The sequence below is a fragment of the Crocuta crocuta genome, unplaced genomic scaffold (assembly GCF_008692635.1).
Source record: "Crocuta crocuta isolate KB4526 unplaced genomic scaffold, BGI_CrCroc_1.0 scaffold333, whole genome shotgun sequence".
Classification (NCBI taxonomy): Eukaryota; Metazoa; Chordata; class Mammalia; order Carnivora; family Hyaenidae; genus Crocuta; species Crocuta crocuta.
Genome location: NW_027532856.1, coordinates 576,596 through 596,419, shown reverse-complemented (window position 1 = coordinate 596,419; position 19,824 = coordinate 576,596). Strand labels below are relative to the sequence as shown.

At 38.4% G+C, this 19,824-nt stretch overlaps 1 protein-coding gene across 7 annotated transcripts in view; it reads right to left on the bottom strand.

Annotated features, from left to right (window-relative positions):
- The window catches only part of ACACA (acetyl-CoA carboxylase alpha), a 270,686-nt gene that overhangs the window by 156,723 nt on the left and 94,139 nt on the right, over positions 1–19,824 (bottom strand). For all 7 annotated transcript variants that reach the window (XM_077745585.1, XM_077745584.1, XM_077745589.1 and 4 more), the window contains 7 exons: positions 17,181–17,291; positions 11,372–11,581; positions 7,834–8,004; positions 6,778–6,939; positions 6,253–6,416; positions 2,455–2,605; positions 1,393–1,496 (listed from right to left, as the gene is read on the bottom strand). In XM_077745585.1, coding sequence (XP_077601711.1) covers positions 1,393–1,496; positions 2,455–2,605; positions 6,253–6,416; positions 6,778–6,939; positions 7,834–8,004; positions 11,372–11,581; positions 17,181–17,291 — 1,073 coding nt within the window. The remainder of the gene's footprint in view (positions 1–1,392; positions 1,497–2,454; positions 2,606–6,252; positions 6,417–6,777; positions 6,940–7,833; positions 8,005–11,371; positions 11,582–17,180; positions 17,292–19,824) is intronic.

The following is a 19,824-nucleotide window of genomic DNA, read 5'->3' as shown; positions in this document are numbered from 1 at the left end:
CAGGCCATGGCCAAGTTCAGGGGAAAGGGAAGGACACTGCCAAGGAGGGAAATACTATCTACCAAGAAAGAGTTTTGACAATAGAAAAAGGGAGTGATAAAGCAAGTGAGGCAAGAGGTTAGTAGCTGGTGGATCTGTGCAAAGGATATAAAAAAGTTGTTTGTACAATTCATGCCACTCTTCTTTATATCAAATTATTTCAAAATACAGGTTTTAAAAATAAATAAAAAGTAACTAACATTAAGAAGGTGGAGGGGGGGCGCCTGGGTGGCTTAGTCGGTTAAGCATCCGACTTTCGCTTAGGTCATGATCTCGCGGTTCGTGGGTTTGAGCCCCGCGTCGGGCTCTGTGCTGACTGCCAGCTCGGAGCCTGAAGCCTGTTTCAGTCTGTGACTCACTCCCTCTCTGACCCTCCCCTGCTCACACTGTCTCTCTCTCTCTCCTAGAAATAAGTAAAAATTAAAAAAAAATTAAAAAAAAAAAAAAAAGAAGGTGGAGGGAAGCGTGCAGAGATTACATGTGACACGTTTGTACACTAGTAGGCAAACCAAGTAACTAGATTAGAGATTGCATGTTGAGGAACATGAGATTGCATGTTGCAAAGCTGAACTGGTAGAAAGGGGCCAAAGTATATAGAGAGTTGAAAGTCACACTGAAGGATTTAGGTTTAATACACAAGGGTAATGTGAGCTGCTGAAGGTTTTAGTGCATGAAAGCAACACAATGAAAGATATTTATCATTAAGACTTGAATAGCTGTGCAATCTCAGTTCAATTTTTAAAAATTTTTTCTCCCTTTCAGACACCTTAAAAGAAAGCTGATAGACGTCTAATAACACAGAAGCAAATACAGTGCCTGTGATTAAAGTGCTTTAAAATGATTAGCCCCTTGGACCATTCCTCTAGGGACTCAAAGGCAGAGCTTAGTCTCTAGAGCCAGAGTTAGAAATTAGTTGAGCTCCCATACAGTCTGATCCTCTACTTGAAAGACTTATGAGGTCATCCTGAATATCAGGCTCAATTACGAATTCCTGAAAGGTGTTGCAGGTAATATATGAAATATTCAGGGTTCAATGCCAGTGGGAAACACCAGATTTTCATCTCTGGGGTGGGTTGGAGAGATTTGATGCTTGTATGGGAAGGAATGCTTACTTCAGCTGGATTTGTTTTTAAAAAGCAACCCATTCTAACTTTGGATAAGTTAAATTTCTAAAATCTGTAGTTAGAGTCCCAAAATAATTTGCCATGAAAACTCCCACAACTTTTCTCACCCTTGACTCCATGGTCACTGAATAATAGGTAGCATTCACAAACTGCCCAGGATAGAGAGAAGAATAAATGGATTTTTGAACCAGGACCACTGGTTAGCCTGTCTACGAGCAACAAAGCCTACCTTTCTAAGGAGTGAAGGAAGTTAGAGATGCTATTCCGCAGGCTCACATCTGCCACGTGGAGAGCCCCACACACAACTCCCAACATGGTGTCAGGTCGCTCTGCCTGAATAAAAGAAAGAAAAAGAGGGCAGGTCAAAAGCATAGTCACTTGGCACCATGGTCCCTCAATTTAAATCAGATCCAAATCTGCTGTGAAGAAACAGCTAGCATTGAGTATCTACAACCTTATTGTTTGATATTTGACATAAAAACACAATTTACTTTTAGAATTTGAATAGATACTTCCATCGATTAGAAATGAAAAACATCTTTGTCTATACTCTCCCTTTTCCAATGAACCAATCAAAGAGGAGCTCAAAAAAGAAAGATTTTGTCATAAACAATTCAAGGAGTGCCTGGGTGGCTTAGCTGGTTAAGCATCCAACTCTTGATGTCAGCTCAGGAGCTCAGGTCATGATCTCATAGTTTGTGTGATGGAGCCCATGTCAGCTCTGTACTGACAACACAGAGCCTATTTGGGATTCTCTCTCTCCAGCTCTCTCAAAATAAATAAACAAACCCATTCAAAAAGGTACAAGGATCTGGCTACTGATAATCTCAAAGAAAAATGGAATATAATCAAAATTTGGACCTTCAGATAATTTAGATGCATCTAAGGATTCTATACAAAATCTTATTTAGACTAGCCCGGTGACTCAGGAACAAAGGGTAACTGCTGATTTAAATGTGACCCCTCTCATCAGCACCTGGTAGATAGATGTAAAAGTGGGTAACTCTGAAGCAAACTTAACATCAAATGAGGACAGACGTATTTCAAATCCCGGATGCCTCTCTTCGAATGTATTTTAGAAAATAATACTAGAACATATAAAAATGACTGTGTAAGAGGCACAAGAACTTTATATTGCCAAAATTACACTGACTTCTGAATTTTTCCAGGTAGATCAACAATCATTTACATTAGAATCAAATAAATTTTCTCTAGTGACATGGACTGATCACACCATAATCCTATAAAAACCCAATCCCAAAAGCTGTATGTCAAGTGGGGAAATACACACCTGTACTTTTTCTGCTATCAGTCTGTCTAGCCAGCCAGTGTCAATTCTATTCAACTGAAAGCTCTCGGTCTCCAACAATTTGATGAGATATTCAACTGTAGTTCGAAAGTCACCCCGAATAGATAGCTCCTTCAAAGCTACCACCATGTTTCTGGGAGAAGAACAGAAGCAGATCTGTTTCAGTAATGAGTGTTTTAGTATTTTTCAGTCATTTTAAAGAGTCCTTCCAATTCTTTGGAGTCTTAGGAGGGAGGAGAGAGGCAGCGCCCCAAAGAAATGACAGTATCGATGTGAAGAGTGCTCATTCACGTGCATTCCAGACAGGATTTTGTAAGTCAGTAAACTTAGGGGTTCTGACTGATATTACCATAAAAGCATCAGCAAATTACCTTTCATTATGTAAAATACATAAAAAACTATGTGCAAACCACCCTCAGTTTTCACTTACTGGGTTTTCACCATTCCATTCATTTATTGATGGCTAACTAGGATTAGGGCATAATTCTCCCCTCCTTACACCTTATGTACTTTATTAAAGTATATTTTACATATAATAAAACATACTTAAGTATACTGTTGAATACATTTTAACAAATGCTAATACCTTCATGAGGTTTCAATACAATGAGACAACAGGCTGGGTACAGTCAGGTTAACAGCCTGACCCTGCATGTGAGAGTGTTTTTTAAGCTGCATTTTAGACATTTGTGGAAGGAATTGCTCATTAATTTTGTTACTTCCCAATTAGGTGCAAAATGATCTAATTTTAACAAAATTTCAAATGCTGTGAGTTTTTTCCTTTACATTTCTGCCCGGTGACTATCTTGCAAAGGGCAGGTCCTTACTTCAACAAATACTTAATTTATTGTTAATTAGGTATCTCACACACTCAAGACACATAACTAGACTCATAAGGGAGAGAGAATATAGATACAATAACCGCTTTCAAAATATATGGTAGAATATGATAAATTCCAGTAGAAAGATAATCAAAGTGCTGGACTAGTTTTAAGAAGGGAGAAAATCCACCTCCCTATGGTTTCATGAGGCGTGTGGAATCTGACATGGGATAAAAGTATAGGTTGAACAACAGGAATATCATTCCAGTGGTCCAGGCATTCCCTCAGCCTAAACCATTTTTTTGTTTCTCACCTCCATCCTCCTCTCTACACCCTCTTGGCCTGGCTTATTCCTATATGCTTCTTAACTGTCTAGATGTAACTTCTTTCTGGGAAATCTTCCCTGGTCTCTCCAGACTGAGTTAGCAGACTCAGCTATATATTCCTATAACGCGTTTATGTAACCCCACTAGTACAGACAGCACTTGCTACACTGAGTTTAGTTGCTTATTGCTGTCTTCTTGTGGATTCTAACGTCCCATTAGAACAGAGACTCTATCTGGGTCCTCATTATATTGCCATCACCCACATATATTTACTAAACACTTACTATGTTCAGGGAATACGGCAGCAATAAGATAAACATGGCCCTGTTCTCATGGTATTTAGATTACCATCTATGGGAAATAATGCTGAAAATGGGGACTAAGGCTATTCTGGAGAATAAGAATATAAACACCAAGCTGAAATATATAGATCCAATGTGACACAGAAAGAAGAAATGAACTGAGCTGAAGAATGAACTTCTGGCATGTTGTCAAGAAGGAAGGTTATTACAGAGACCATATTTTTAATATGCTAGAAGTTAACCTTGTTAGCTTTGCACTGTAGAGAAATGTATAGAGCAGGTCAGGAGGTAAAGGAGCAAAGGCTTCTGAACCAGATTAGAGGACATGTGCTATAGAAAATACTGAGTGTTCTCTGTAATCAGTTTAAACCTAAATACCAATAGAGGCCACTCTGGGAATGTAAATGAGTGAGGAAGAATGGATGGGGGCTGGGTGAGAGAGTTCATGTTTCCTCTAAAAGCAGCAACCAAACAAAGCTTCAGTTAACTTTTACCAAGAGGAAGCAAAACCAGTGTTATCATTATCATCCCATTTTTAAGAGAAGAAAGAAATCTATATATTTATTTCAATCTCCCAATTTTTAAATATTGGCAATTTTTAAAAAATTAACACTCTGCAAGCCAATCAAAACACATCTGTGGCTGTGACTAGTCGGAAAGCCACCAATTTTACAAGCTCTCGTGTAAGCTTTCTTCACTTTCGTAAAGCAGAATATGGCTGCGAAAGAAAAAAAGCATCTTTCTAGCAGACAGTTTTTCTGGTAGTGTTGCTTTAATTTTGAAAAACTTTACTTACAGTTTTGAATAAATGGGAGGAACTGTAGAGGATAGAGAAAAATTAAGAGTTCCCTACTTCTGTATACATTATTTAAAAACCAACCTTATTAATAAGTAGCTATTGACTACTCAGTCAATGGGTACAGTTCAAAGGTCAAGAAAATGGTTATAAATACTTGGTTCAAGAAAATATACAATTAAAAAATAGAAAGAACTGGGGCACCTGGGTGGCTCAGTAAGTTGTGTCTGACTTCATCTCAGGTCATGATCTCACAGTTTGTAAGCTTGAGCCTCGCATCAGGCTCTGTGCTGACAGTGTGGAGAGCCTGGAGCCTGTTTCACATTCTGTGTCTCCATCTCTCTCTGCCTCTCCCCCATTCATGTTCTGTCTCTCTCTCAAAAATAAATAAACATTAAAAAAAATAGAAAGACCTAGTTCAATTTTGATAGATAATCTAAAATATCTGAAGTGTTAAAATTATCTCCTGGAGCCCTACTTTTTAGGAAAACACAATTGTTTGTAATATTTTTAATGTTTACTTAACAAGATAAATGATAAATAAAAATTATTGTTTAATATTTATGTTTAATAGAATATTGATAATACTTATGACATAGCAGTCATATGTATATAAGCTGTGTGTATATTTCATATCACACTGAGGTCTCATAAACAGTGTGGGTAGTTCCCTTATATAGTTTTCACATAACAAGCAGTTTAATTTTATTACTTAAAAAAAGATTGGGGGGAGGTGCAACTGGGTGGCTTAGTCGATTAAGCGTCAGACTTCGACTCAGATCATAATCTCACGGTTCATTGATTTGAGCCCCACGTGAGGCTCTGTGCTGACTGTGGAAGCCTATCTGGGATTCTCTCTCTTTCCCTCCCACTCTCTGTCCCTCCCCCACTCATGCTTTCTCCCTCTTTCAAAAATAAATGAATAACCTTTTTTAAGAAAGTAAAGTATATATATATTTATTTAAAAAAATTTTTTTTGAGAGAGAGAAATAGCAGGGGAGGGGCAGAGGGAGAGAGGGAAAGAATCTTAAGCAAGCTCCATGCTCAACAGCCATGAGATCAAGACCTGAGCCAAAAGTCAAGAGTCGGACCTTTAACTGACTGAGCCACCTAGGCACCGTTAACTTTATTATTTTAAATGACTATAGAATATTTACAGCCATACCTTTATTTTGATGACAAGCAGCAGATCCTACCTATGATTTTATATGATGCCAAACTCTTGGTCAAGAATCTACCTCCCCCACCAAAACGTTTCTGTGGAAAAATATGATTTCTTTAAAGCAATGAATTTTATAAACTTACCAGAATTTTTGAAAGTAAGAATACTTGAAAAGACTCAGAAAAAAACAGAAAACATCTGCCAAACACTGCATAATTTAACAAAACATGAACCCAAGTACAAGTGAAGATGTATTTCCTCCAAAACAGTATAGTACTTCTCCGGCAGACAATTTCCATTCCTGTGCTCACACATTCACTCAAGATTAGAACAAACTTATTTTTTTAATGCAATCAAATGTTGTTATACTCACGAAATTGCTTCCTCTCTGTTTTCTCCCCAGGAGAAGCAATGACCAAACTGAGAATCAGCAAATTCATGAAGGCCCCCTGCAGCAGCAACACTGAAATAACCCCAAACATTCTTATTGCTACGGAAATTCAGTTCCTGAACTGTTCCTGAGCTGGGCTTAAAACCCTGTTAGAGAATGAAGAATATGAGAAACCATATTATATTTCCAAGGAAAAGAACATACATATGGTCACTACTTAGGCTCTGTGTTAATCACACACAAAAGCAGAAATGATGCACAAAAATCAGAAAGGCTCAAGAGCCAACATCCAGTGCTACCCGCCCAATGAGGACTTCATAATGACTAAAATTGGACTAAATGGCCAATGGAGCAGTGATTACTTATTTGTCTGCTCTGATGAGACTTCTATAAATTTCCCTCTCCAGAGGAATCCCCAAGATATTTCAGAAGCAGACCTTCAGATACCATATTAATATTAAAGTTCACAAGAAAAAAAAAGTATAAACCTTTTAAGTGTTGGGTTACCTCATCTGGATTTTCACTAGTGATCCGAGCAGCAATAACATGGCCCCTTGGGCAAGGAACATGAGCAGAATTTTCAAAATCAATGGGAGCATCACCCCAGGGAGATACTCCATACATCATACGAATATCCTTGATTCTGTACAGAGGGATCCCCATGGCAATCTGAAAGGAAACATATCACTCATTTTTAACAGTTACTTTCCTTAAAATGTGGAGGCTATCAGATTACCTACAAGATTTTTCATTTTAGTAACCTCCACCTAAAATACTCTTTCTATTGTAGCCTGTATTCTACATTAATTGAATAAGTAACTAAGTTGTGTGTGTGTGTCTACTGCATTAAAAGAGCAGAATTAAAATATATATGAGAAGAGACTGCATAAGTGGCTATCCAAGAAGCACAGACAGCTAAAAAGTCCTAACTGTGTCATAATTATTTCATAATTATTCCCACAAACCACTGGAGAAGGTAAATAAATCTTTAGTCCTTAATGGGAACCCAGAAAGAGTTCTCAATGTGGACAAAGAACATATTAGATACAAATAATATCATACCTCACCATTAGCTATTAATTACTGCTTCCATAATAATTTTTTTCCTGGACTAAGTGGAGAAGATATTATTGATAGCTAGCACTTTAAACATTATAAAAATAATGTGCTGCCATCGTATTGCCAGAAGAAACTACAACCACCACTATGATGTGGAACTACTTTAATATTGAACACATGTAAAAAGGAGTAGAGAACAATTACAAAGGTTTTTTCCAATTAAAATAATCATAAAGCTTATTATTTGTACAGTTTCTTTCTAAAATATGACAGTTTCTATCAGATGTGTCTGGCTAAAAAATATGATACTATTACTAGATTTGTACCCCATCAGGAAAACCAACCCATACATCACAGCCCATATAGCATGAGATGAACATTAGATGAGACTCAGATAAGAGGTGCTTTTCTTTATCAGACACCAGGTTAAACCAGTTTCTCAGGCATCTCTGATATTTGGAACTTCTCCAGGCAACTCTCTGAGTCACGATCAGAGTGACTCACCTGGAGTTGTGCTGCAGGGAGGTTGACGTCAGCTACCATCTCTGTACAAGGGTGCTCCACCTGTAGCCGAGGGTTCAGTTCCAGAAAGTAGAAGCTTCCATCCTGGCTGTAGAGGTATTCAACAGTCCCCGCACTCACATAACCAACCATTTTGGCAAGTTTCACCGCACACTCAAAGAAGAAAGATAAGTCAACATAAGTGTCTCACCTTGACCAGCTGGTGGACCTCTACAGCTTCTCCCTGACTCAAATATCCACTGTTTATAAGAGCCATTAAAGGCCTCCGGCTACATAAGAGTAATTTCACTCTCTCTGATTATTACACAAGGTTCCTAGACATGGGTGGCAAACTCAATCCAGAGCTGGGGAAAACGGTTTTTCACCTGGCCTCATAGGCAACCTCACCCTACCAGTTTAAGTTGTATGCAGGCAACAAAACACTATGGCAGACTATTCAGTGTGCCCTGGGTTTTAGTATTCCTGGTAATCTTCCTAGAAACATAACTGTCCAGCTAGAGACTACACTTTTCAATGTCTCTTTACCCAGAGACTCATTTTTTACATATATGTCAGCATTAGTGAGTAATATGTGTAAACCCTGAATCAGGATTTAGAATGAAACTACTTGTCCTCTATTCCTAATTTTCCCCTTTCTGTGGATTGGAATGTAGTAATAGTTCAAGCCAGTTTCCACTATGAAGATGAGAACACACTGAGAATGGCAGAACAAAACAGACAGAACTTGAATTACAAGACGGCCTCAGGAAGCAGAACTGTCCTACTAACCCTGGAGACCTTACCTCAGATTATGAGAGGGAAGGAAAAATAAACTTCTATCTCATCTAGGTCATTGTATTTTTTGGATCTCTTTTTTAAACAGCTTAACCTGTATACTAATCCATACAGAAATTATAAAATTCAGGTAAGATGCTACTATTTAAAAAATTAAACCATGGGGATGCTACCTTAGCAAAAGAGTAGTGGGTAGCAAGGAAATAAATGTTGCAGACTGAAAAGGTTATGGTCTCATTGTTAGGCATAACAAAACATTTGGTAAACTGTCTTCTACAATAACCTGGAACACCGACAACACACCAACTCTAAGAAAAATAGTTAGAAAAAGTCATAATGTGAAAAAAAAACAACTATTTTTGTATCCCCAAACCAGATTAGATTCTCACCCTGAAGCAATCCAGTATCAAAGATCCACTAACAGAGGAAAAATTACTATCTCTAGAAATCTTAGGGTGTGGTTACTCTTACCTGAAGCTACCTGGAAGCATATAGACCAGAAACTGAATTTCAAAATTGTATTTCTAAACATATCACAAACCTGGCCTTGAAAAGCCTGTGACTGATAACTAGAGTAATATTTGTGGCCCCACTCTTGCATCAACTCTGCCAAAGAAGGCACAGTCTCTAAAGGCCAATCACAGAGAAAACTCAATGAGGAAGAACTTTGCAGGGAATAAAGCCAGGTACTTCAGGGATGATAGAAAAGGGATTTATGGCCAGAGAGCAGAACCAGAGGCAGCCAGGGGGCCAACTGAGGTATTACTCTAATACATGGCAGGAAATCATCATAATTCCTGCCTAAAAGGATTTGGTAACTGTTATGTACCAATGATTACTGTATATTTTTCATCTTCTTTTTTCCAAATGGGACTTATCCTGTTCATATTCCACCACTGTATACTGGGTATATGCTAGAGGGAAGAATAAGGGGTATATAGCTTGTATTTTAGGTCACTGGCCCATGAAAAAAACCACATGAACATTTAATGGAGGGAACTGTACATTACCTAGAGGTCCCAGACTCTGGGCTGAATGTAGTAATTGGATGGGACTTTGGGCTGATTTCGTTGTGGAAAGACTAAATATGTTCTAAGAATGAGAAAAAGGGTATGAAAAGATAATGGGTAGCCAGAGGAGCAGACTGTGGCAGATTATTAAATGCTCTCTAGTGATTTTTCTTTGTGTCATTTAGTAATAGAATCTCCTGAATTTCAGCTGAGTATATGACCACTGAGTTAGTGACCACAATTCATGACACCCCTACAGGTAGGTGTGATTGTGTAACTGGATTTTGCCCAAGGGGATATGAACAAAATATGGGTAACTTGTGGATCCATTTTTACATGCCTGCCCTCTAAGTCCTTTCTCTCCCCCTCCCACAAGCTACAATATGAACATAATCTTGTGAGAGAGCTTTAATCATGAGGATAATGACACCCTAGGGCAAGGGTTGGCAAACGTTCTCATTAAAGGACCAAACAGTAATTATTTTCAGCTTTGTGGACTATAAAATAAATAAATTAATATGGCTGTGATCTAATAAATTTTTATTTACAAAAAAAGTTAACAGGTTATGGGGCGCCTGGGTGGCTCAGTTGTTTAAGTGTCTGACTCCTGATTTTGGCTCAGGTCATCATCTTACAATTCGTGGGACTGAGCCCCGCATCTGCCTCTCAGCCCTCCCCCACTTGTTCGTTCTCTCTCTCTCTCTCTCTCTCTGTGTCTTCTCCCACCCCCACCTCTCTCACAAAATAAATAAGAATAAAAAAAAGTTGGCAGGTTGGATTCGGCTTATAAGCTATAGTTTGCTCTTCCCTTTCTTAGTGAATGACACAGCAGTAAGGCTGGGTCCCTGGTACCAACTCATCTCTCAACAATGGTGAGAGAGAGGAAGACAACTTATACTGTGTTTAAGGCACTGTATTTGGGGGGCACCTGGGTGGTTCAGCATCAGACTCTTGATTTCAGCTCAGGTCATAATCTCACAGTCGTGAGACTGAGCCCCGTGCTTAGGATTCACTCTCTCCTTCTGCCCCTACCTGCCCCCTACATCTCTCTCTTTCAAAAACAAACCAAAAAAAGGCCACTGTATTTTGGAGGCCTCTTTAATTACAGCAGTTAAAGAATGATTCTTAATAAATTCACACACATGTAGGAATTAAACTTCCAAAACAAATGACCATATATTTAGCCTGTTTGGAATTCAGGTGAAAAGAAATGGAAAATATATTTCCAATAAGATGAAGACTAAGTCATTGTTTCAGAAAAGACCGTGTTCAGACCCCTAGACTACAACTGTTTCCAAGGGACCTTGCAAAACTGCTGAGAATTCTTTTCTACACAAAATCATAGAATATGTAAACTTTAAAGATGCTCACAGGACCTTCTAAGAGATCACAGATCTGAATAAAGACATCTGAAGACTCAATGATAACTACAAAATGGAACTACCTACTTATCATGAGCTTGCTAAAAAAAAACTCAAACTAAGATTAAAAATCCCCAAACATTTTTCTTTTTTACCTCTACTCAAAACAGTACACTGATTTTTATCAAAAAACTAATTTAGGGCTAGAAATATTTAGAGGGAGAAGAGTAGGATTATTTTTCCTCTAGGAAAAGGATATAATCTTATCAATTATCTAGAACCACTTGAAATTCCACTATTCTCAGATTGGTATATTATGAATTGAATGAGTAGTTCTGTGTAAGAAAGCAAAAACTACAGTTTTCATACACACACCTGTTCCATATGTTCAAATACTGCTGGAGTAGCAATAGCAGCTGGTGCTTCTTCAATAATCTTCTGATGCCTGCGCTGTACGGAGCAGTCACGACCAAACAGAGAGATAGCATTGCCATACTGATCTGCTAAGATCTGTACCTCCAGATGACGGGATTGTTTGGCTAGTCTCATCACAAATATAGGAGATCCAGGGACTTCAGTTTGAACCTAAGTTAGAAGAGGAAATAAAACAAAGAGCTTAAGTAATAAGCACTTCAATTCCAACAGGCAGATGCCTATAAGTGTCAGGGACCATGTTAATTAGCAGGAATACAAAAATGAATAAAATACAGTTCATGCCCTCACGTATTTTTAAAATGTTGCATTCTTAGTTATATAACCAATATTAATAGAAGACTGAAACATGTACATCCATCCAATGTGTTACAAAAGTGAAAAATAAAATAATTTGAAAAGACATACACACAAATCCCACAAAAGGATAAAATACTGCCATCAACTCCAGACAGCCAAATGTACAACGGGCTCCAGACTAGATGCTTTCTTGGTTCACATCACGTCACAGAGGGTGTTGTAGTTGAAGGATTCTGATCTTCAATTGTGAAGCATAATGCCATTAGATACAGAATTCTACACTGGTGGTTACCTTCTTTCAGCACTTTAAAGATAATCCAATGTTTTCTGGCTTCCACTGGTTTCTACTGAGATGTCTGCTATCAATCATTACTCCTCTGAAAGCAATATTTTTCCAGCTGCTTTAAGATTTTCTCCTTTTCTCTCTCTTTTTTTTAGGGGGTTGAGGTAGCAGATTTACTCTGTTAATCTTAGATGTGGTTTTCTCTGTATTTGTGCTGTGGGGCTTATAGTACTTTTTAAATCTGTGCTTGGTAACTTTTATATAACTTCAGGATAATTCTTAGCCATTATCTCTTCAAATACCATTTGTGTTCCATGATTTCTTCAAATATTGCTTCTGTTCCACTCTCTCTCATTTCTGAGACTCAAAGTGCATATTAGATCATCTCACTGTATCCCATATGTCATTTATGCTGTTTTGCTATGTAGCAAGTCACCCCAAAACTCAGGGGGTTACTTAGGACAGCAACCATTTTATTTGCTCATGATACTGTTCCTCATCTGGGCAGTTGTTCTCTGCTCTTGCCTGGGGTCACTCATATGCATATCATCATCTGGTAGTTCGAGTGGGGCTGAATGGTCTCACTCAAATGTTGGGTGACTTGTGGTGACTGTTGGCAGGTAGGTCAAGGGAGCCTTTACTGGAACAGCTTATCTCTATAGTATGCGGCCTCTCATTCTCCAATGTACTAGATCAGGCTTCTTCAATGCAGTGATCCAAGACGGTGAGTGCAGAAGCTGCAAGGCTTCACAAGCCCTAGGGTCTAGAACTTAAACACCACCACTTTTGCCACATTCTAATGGTTTAAGCAAGCAACAGGGCCAGCTAAGACTCAAGGGGTGGGAAAAGAGATGCCACCTCTTGATGAGAGGAAAGGCAATCACATTGCAAAAGGATATATATACAAGGATGGGAGGAGTTATTGCGGCCATCTCTGCAAACAATCTACTATGGTCCGCCCTCTGGCCACAATAATTCATAGACCTCCCACATGCAAAATAGACTCACCCCCTCCCAAGACCCCCAAAGTCATCCAATCATGGCATCAGGCTTGACGTCCATTTTCTCATGAATCATGTCCAGTTGTGAATAAGACTCCTTGGGTGCAGCTCCTCAGGTGCAGTTTCTCTTGATCCAACGATCTGGGAACTAAAAAGACAAGTTACCTGTTCCAACACCCCCAGTATTTAATGATGAGATGGGGAAAGGTTAACCATAAAAGATATTCCTGTTCAAAGAAGAGAGGGTAGGAAGTACACAGTGGTCACTGCTCCACAGTAACTCTCTGAAGTCCAGATGGGTACATGTCAGGTTCCCTCACTCTAGAGGCAAGGAAATTTTTTAGGGTCTTGTTCTGGTCCCTGGGAGTGATTTTCCTAATCCATGGCTTATGACTCTCCTCTGCTCTTAGCTATGCCCTCTGGGCTCCTGGCTCTGCTCTCTGACAAATCTCTCTTTTTATTAGATGTTTACAGCTTAATAGCTTTCTCAGTCTGCTTCCTGTTTATAGGAAATTGAACACTCAGAAGCCTCTTGGAAGTCTGAACTACCTCTGTCCCTTTTAGGCCCTTTGGTGTGATCATCAGTACAAGTCTATTGAAAACTGTAGATTTCCTATGAATCATACTAGGGGATTTACTCCTTGCCCCAAAAGATACATCCATAACTTTTCTGCACAGACATATCTATACTTTAGGCATATCAGACTGCTGTAGGATAACACCTTGAAGATTCTTTAAAGCTCTTTCCTTTTAGCTGAGAGGGTAATCTACCAGGGAGTGTCTTAAATATCTCCAAGGCCTTAAAAGATCTCACAGGTATTCTTGACTTGGCCTTTACCCTGAGGTCACTTTTTACTTTGAGGATCTTTTTGCCAGGTAGAGAGACTGGGAATGAAAAAAAGTTCTGTTTTCAAACTCAAGTTTGAAACACCTTCTTTAGCTCACCTCTTTCTTACTATTCCTTAGCATAAGTAACCAGAAGGATTTAAGATACTTTCAACACTTCATCTAGAGATTTCCTTAACACTGATCATTTTATTTTATTTGTTTACAGCAATTGAGTGGGGCTCAGTTGGGTATTTCTTCTGCTCTGGACCAGGAGCTACTAGACATGTAGCTGTAGTCATCTGGCAATTTAACTGGGGTTGGATGGCTTAACAGGGTCTCACATCATGACTCAAATGTGGTGCTGACTGTCAACATGTAGGTCTAGGAACTCTCAGCTGGGATAACTCAACTCTACTTCATGTGGCCTCTTTTTCCTCAAAAGGCTAGACTGGGCTCTTCAGTTATCAGTCTGAGGCTCAATTCAAGAGGGCAAGGGCAGAAACTACAAGACCAGTTGGAGTTTAGGCTTCAGAACTTACACAGCATTTCTGTTACGTTCTCTTTAGTAAAGTAAGTCATAAGGCCAGCCAAACTTCAGAGAGTGGGAAAAAGAGTCTTTCTTGATGAGAGGAGAGGCAAAAATCATAGTACACAAGGGCATGTGTAGTACACAAGGCATATGGAGAGAAATTATCATGGTCATCTTTGCAAATAATCTCTTACATGCTCTTTTCTGTATTTTTCATCCTTTTGTCTCTTCATGCTTCAGTCTGGATTTTCTTCTGAGCTATCTTCCAGCCACTAATTCCCTCTTCAACTGCATCTAATATGCTATTAAACGCCTCTACTTACTTCTTAATTTTAGTTATTGTCTTTTCAGTTCTAGAATTTGTTTCTTCTTTATAGTTTCCAGTTTTCTGACAAAATTATCAATCTTGTCTTTAATTTCCTTGAAAACATGAAGTATAATTACTGTAACATCCTTGTCTGATGGATCCATTATCTAAACTTTCAGAGGGGTCTGTTTACTGACTCATTTTTCTTGATTTTCAGTCATGTAATTTGATATGACTGCTTACTTTTAAATGGTTATTTGATACCACACTCAAAAAATTAATAGAAACAATTTGAGATTCTAGATGTTATTATACTTGCTTCCTTTTGGTGGTTAGAGACACCAGCAATCCTAGAACTCCTTGCTTGAATCAAAGGTTGAATATTTTGAAGCTGAGATTTAATGCCTGTGAGGGTTGGCCTATTTCCAGTTTATTTTTACTCCTAAGGTATAGTTCCTTCAAGATCCCAACCTAAAATGTGGGAAGTTTCCCAAGGCACCCTCCTTAGAAAACCCTGAAGTCTAAGTTTTGTCTTTTTAGTCTTATAAGACGGTTGAAAACTCTAATCATCTTTTCAACTACTTCTCAAACCAAAAGATATCACTAGGGAAAAAGTGGCCTTAAGTGCCACCTACCTGGGTCTCCTTCTTCTCCTGTATCTTAGCCCCTTAATTCTTTACTGTCTTGAAAGGTTTCGAATGCCTTGAAATAGATTTGTAAAAAAATTTTATCCAGCTTTTCTAGTTTGTTCTCAATGAGAGGATTTGTTTGTTATTTGGTTAATCATTATTGGAACTTACGGACTTTCACATAAGACTTCCTAATCTTAGAGTTCTAGATTCTTGAAAATAAGTAGTTTTGAAATACCTTAAGGAATTATACTTTTAAAAATTAACATGCGGGGCGCCTGGGTGGCTTAGTCGGTTAAGCGTCCGACTTTCGCTTAGGTCATGATCTCACGGTTCGTGGGTTCGAGCCCCGCGTCGGGCTCTGTGCTGACTGCCAGCTCAGAGCCTGGAGCCTATTTCAGAGTCTGTATCTCCCTCTCTCTCTGACCCTCCCCTGCTCACTCTGTCTCTCNGGTCATGATCTTATGGTTCATTGAGTTTGAGCTCTGCATCGGGCTCTGCACTGGCACTGTAAGCCTGATTGGGATTCTCTCTCTCTCTCTCCCCCCCACTCTCTGCCCCTCTCCAGCTTGTGCATGCTCTCTGCTCTCTCTCCCTCTCTCCAAAAAAAAAAAAAAAAAAAAAAAAAAAAAAATTAACATGCTTTTCCTTTTGCTCCTAAGAGCAAAAGGCCTTTCTTTTAGACCCCATGAAGTATTGATCTTCCTATGAAATCAGGTAAACTATAAAAGGAATGTAGAGTAAAAAGGAAAAAGAAGGAAAAATATTCAAAATCTGACATTCAAAATAGGATAATGCAGCAAAACAATAGACTAATCACCTTTCTCAGTTTGCTGTTGAATGTAATTTGTTTGTTTGTTTTTTAAAGAGGTCAAATAGAAGGTGGCCAGAGATACTAGTAAAAGACAACAGAAAGTAAAAAAATGCTGTGAAAAATAAGAACAGTAGGAAGCTAGAAAAGTGAAAGCCCAGAAGGTGTCCAATTTTCCTTTTTTTGGTTCATCTTTTTCTCGTAGGAGAAAAAAAGTGAGTCAAGTATGTGAGGGTAGCCCAAAGACAGGAAATAAAGAGACTTCTGTCACCCAATTATCTAAGATTCTGAAAAGAGATCATTTCTTTAGCCTCCACAAATAACTTGTAGTATGGCCACACCAACATGGCTGCAAACCAGAGTGTCGGGCAGACAGAGATCTAAGGTTCAGCTTTCCTAGCCAACCCTCAATTACAGAATGCAGACCTGCCACAGGCTTCCTGTGCCAGGGTGCAGTGGCCATGCAGCACAGACTATGGTGCAGACTGCTGAGGTGGCCGACTAGACACACAGCATAAATCCTGGAGCCTACAGTCAATTTGAACTGAAGTGAGGTAGTCAATCAGAAAGCCTGAGCCTGGCCAAGCCAAGAGCATCCAGATTAGGAGCTAACCACATACCTTATCTACAATGCCAACAAAAGAGAAACATAAAAATGTAGAAAGGCTTTCTGACTCTTCCTTATCACTATGAGATCCTGTGAGCCACATGGACCATATAGGGAAGAGGTATCTGAGAAAATGAACACTTTTATATGAAGGAGAATAACTACTGTTTGAATTACCTTATTGAATAAAACCTTACACTGAATTGGACATTGCTAATAAGCAGGTATGAGCTAGAGAGAAAGACTAGAGTACTTACAGATAAAATAAAAAATTAAGTATTTTCTGGACATCCAAATTATATGATTTATTATTATTATCTTTTATTTTATTGAGGTATAAGTGACATACATTAGTTTTTAGTGTACAACATAACAGTTTGTATATACAGTGTGAGTTAAATCATGTATCTCTGATACACATGTAAATTCAAGCAAACAAAAACAACTTATATTCTACCTGTCTGAAGAGGTTAGGGAAGTCATCTGCATTATTGACTTTTCTGATTCCTTTCCCTCCTCCTCCTTCTGAGGCCTTGATCATTACTGGATATCCAACTTCCTCCGCTGCCTTCAAGAAGAAAGAGAAAAGTAGAAATAAGAGTAGTATTAACAGGGAAGGAGAAAACTGTCACTTTCTCTCTTTAAGAATGCTGCCATTGGTAGGCCCAAAAGCAGTAAAAGAGAAAGGTCCTGAAGACATACTATTAGGTTAAAAAAAAAAAAGAAAGGTAGTAAAACAATATTTGTAACATTAGGTTGAACCAAAAGAAACTGCTTTTTTTGTAGGTAAAAAAATGGTTGAGTATTGGCAATTTCACATGGTTCAATATAAGACAATCCTGTGTAGGTCAAAACAAAATAAAACTGTATGTTTATACATAGTTATGTATTCTTTCATACACCCATATATGTGGGTGCAAAAAAAGGCTACAATATTCACCAGTAGTGATTTATAAAAAGACAGATATACTATATACTTTTTACCATAATTATTTCTATATTATTAGAATTTCTTATAGTATGCAGGTCTTCATGTATTACCTCTAATTTTTTTTTAAAAAGGTATAGATAGTCGATGGTCTCAGTACAATTTCTGACAACATAAAAGATTCAACAAATCAGAACTCTCACATATCCAGAAATTATTTTCTCACTTTTTGTAAAAGATAAAAATAACAAGACACCCAAATATTTTTTTAAGTTTTATTTATTTATCTTAGAGAGAGCGAGAAAGAGAATATGTGAAAGCAAGGGAGGAGTGGAGAGAGAGAAGAATGAGAGAGTCCCAAGCAGACTCCACACTGCCGGAGCAGAGTCCGATGTGGAGCTCCAACCCATGAACAGTGAGATCAAGCCCCAAGAAGAAGTTGGACACTTAACTGACTGAGCGACCCAGGCGCCCCAAGATACCCATATTTAAATAAGGCATAAGTTCATTTCCTCCTAAGTTCCTTGAATGTGATTTAAGGTGTTGTATTTGAGTGAATCAGAGTCGTCTTTTAAAAATTTTCAAATTTCACAGCTTCTATTTATACATTTGCTACTACTCCAATTCTTCCAAGTATAGAGACAAATCAATAAAACCCATTTATACACATTNGAGAGGGAGACACAGACTCTGAAATAGGCTCCAGGCTCTGAGCTGGCAGTCAGCACAGAGCCTGACGCGGGGCTTGAACCCACGAGCCGCAAGATCATGACCCAAGCAAAAGTCAGACGCTTAACCGACTAAGCCACCCAGGCGCCCCAGAAAAATAATTTTAAAAATATATTCTAAATGTGGTTTTCAAATTTAGAGCATTTGATAATGATCAGGTAATAATTCTAAACTTTCTGAAAATTTATTACATATTCATTAAGTAGGGAGGTGGTTAAATCAATATATGCCCATCTATTAGAATACAGTGCAATTATTAAAAGGGATGAGGTAGCTTTTATATATAATGATATGGAAAATGATCAGGCTGTATTGCTATGGCAAAAGTAAAGGGGGCTGAAGTTAACCAAAATTTAAAATAACTAAGTCATTCCTTTGTCAAAATATTCTAGTGGTTTATGGTTTACATTAATAACAAGACCTAAAATTGTATCAACAGGACACCTGGGTGGCTCAGTCAGTCAAGCTTCCAACTTCAACTCAGGTTATGATCTTGTGGTTTGGTTGGGCTCAGAGCCTGGAGCCTGCTTGGATTCTGTGACTCCTTTACTCTCTGCCCCTTCCCCACTCGTGCTCGGTTTCTTCCTCTCTCTCAAAGATAAATAACTTTTAAAAAATTATAAATAAATAAATAAAAATAAAATTGCATCAACAGAAAGAAGACCATTTCAAATGTGTTAGTTGATTGGCATGAAAATCTTCCATTCACAATTCCATCTCTTCTAAAATTCTCTTAGGTCTATTCACTTCTAGGCTTATTAAACAGCATGATGAAATAGTGTTAGCAAAGAAAGGATTATCCCTGGGTGATAGGGATCAAAGAACAGCCATAAATGTGGAAAAGACTTACAAAAAAACAGGATAGTCCACATGATATCAGTAAGAAGGCAGGCCTTTTAAAAAGATATGAAAACTCTAGTTCATAGCAGCATTCTCAACAATAGCCAAAACATGGAAAGAGCCTAAGTGTCCATCAACGGACGAAAAGATCAAGAAGATGTGGTTTATCTATATGATGGAATACTACATGGCAATGAGAAAGAATGAAATCTGGCCATGTGTAGCAACATGGATGGAACTTGAGGGTGTTATGCTGAGCGTAGTAAGTCAGGCAGAGAAGGACAACTACTATATGTTTGCACATATAGGAGGATTAGGAGGAACTTAATGGAGGACCGTGGGGGAGAAGTAGGGGGGAAATAGTGGGGGAGAGGAAGGGAGGCAAACCATGAGAGACTCTTGAATGCTGAGAACAAACTGAGGACTGATGGGTGTGGGGGTGAAGGGGGCGAAGGGCATAGAGGAGGGCACTTGTTGGGATGAGAATTGGTTGTTGCTGGAAACCAACTTGACCATAAACTATTTACAAAAAATAATAATAAAAATAAAAATAAATAAAATAAAAAATAAATAAAAAGATATGAAAACTTTAGGCTCAGGTCAT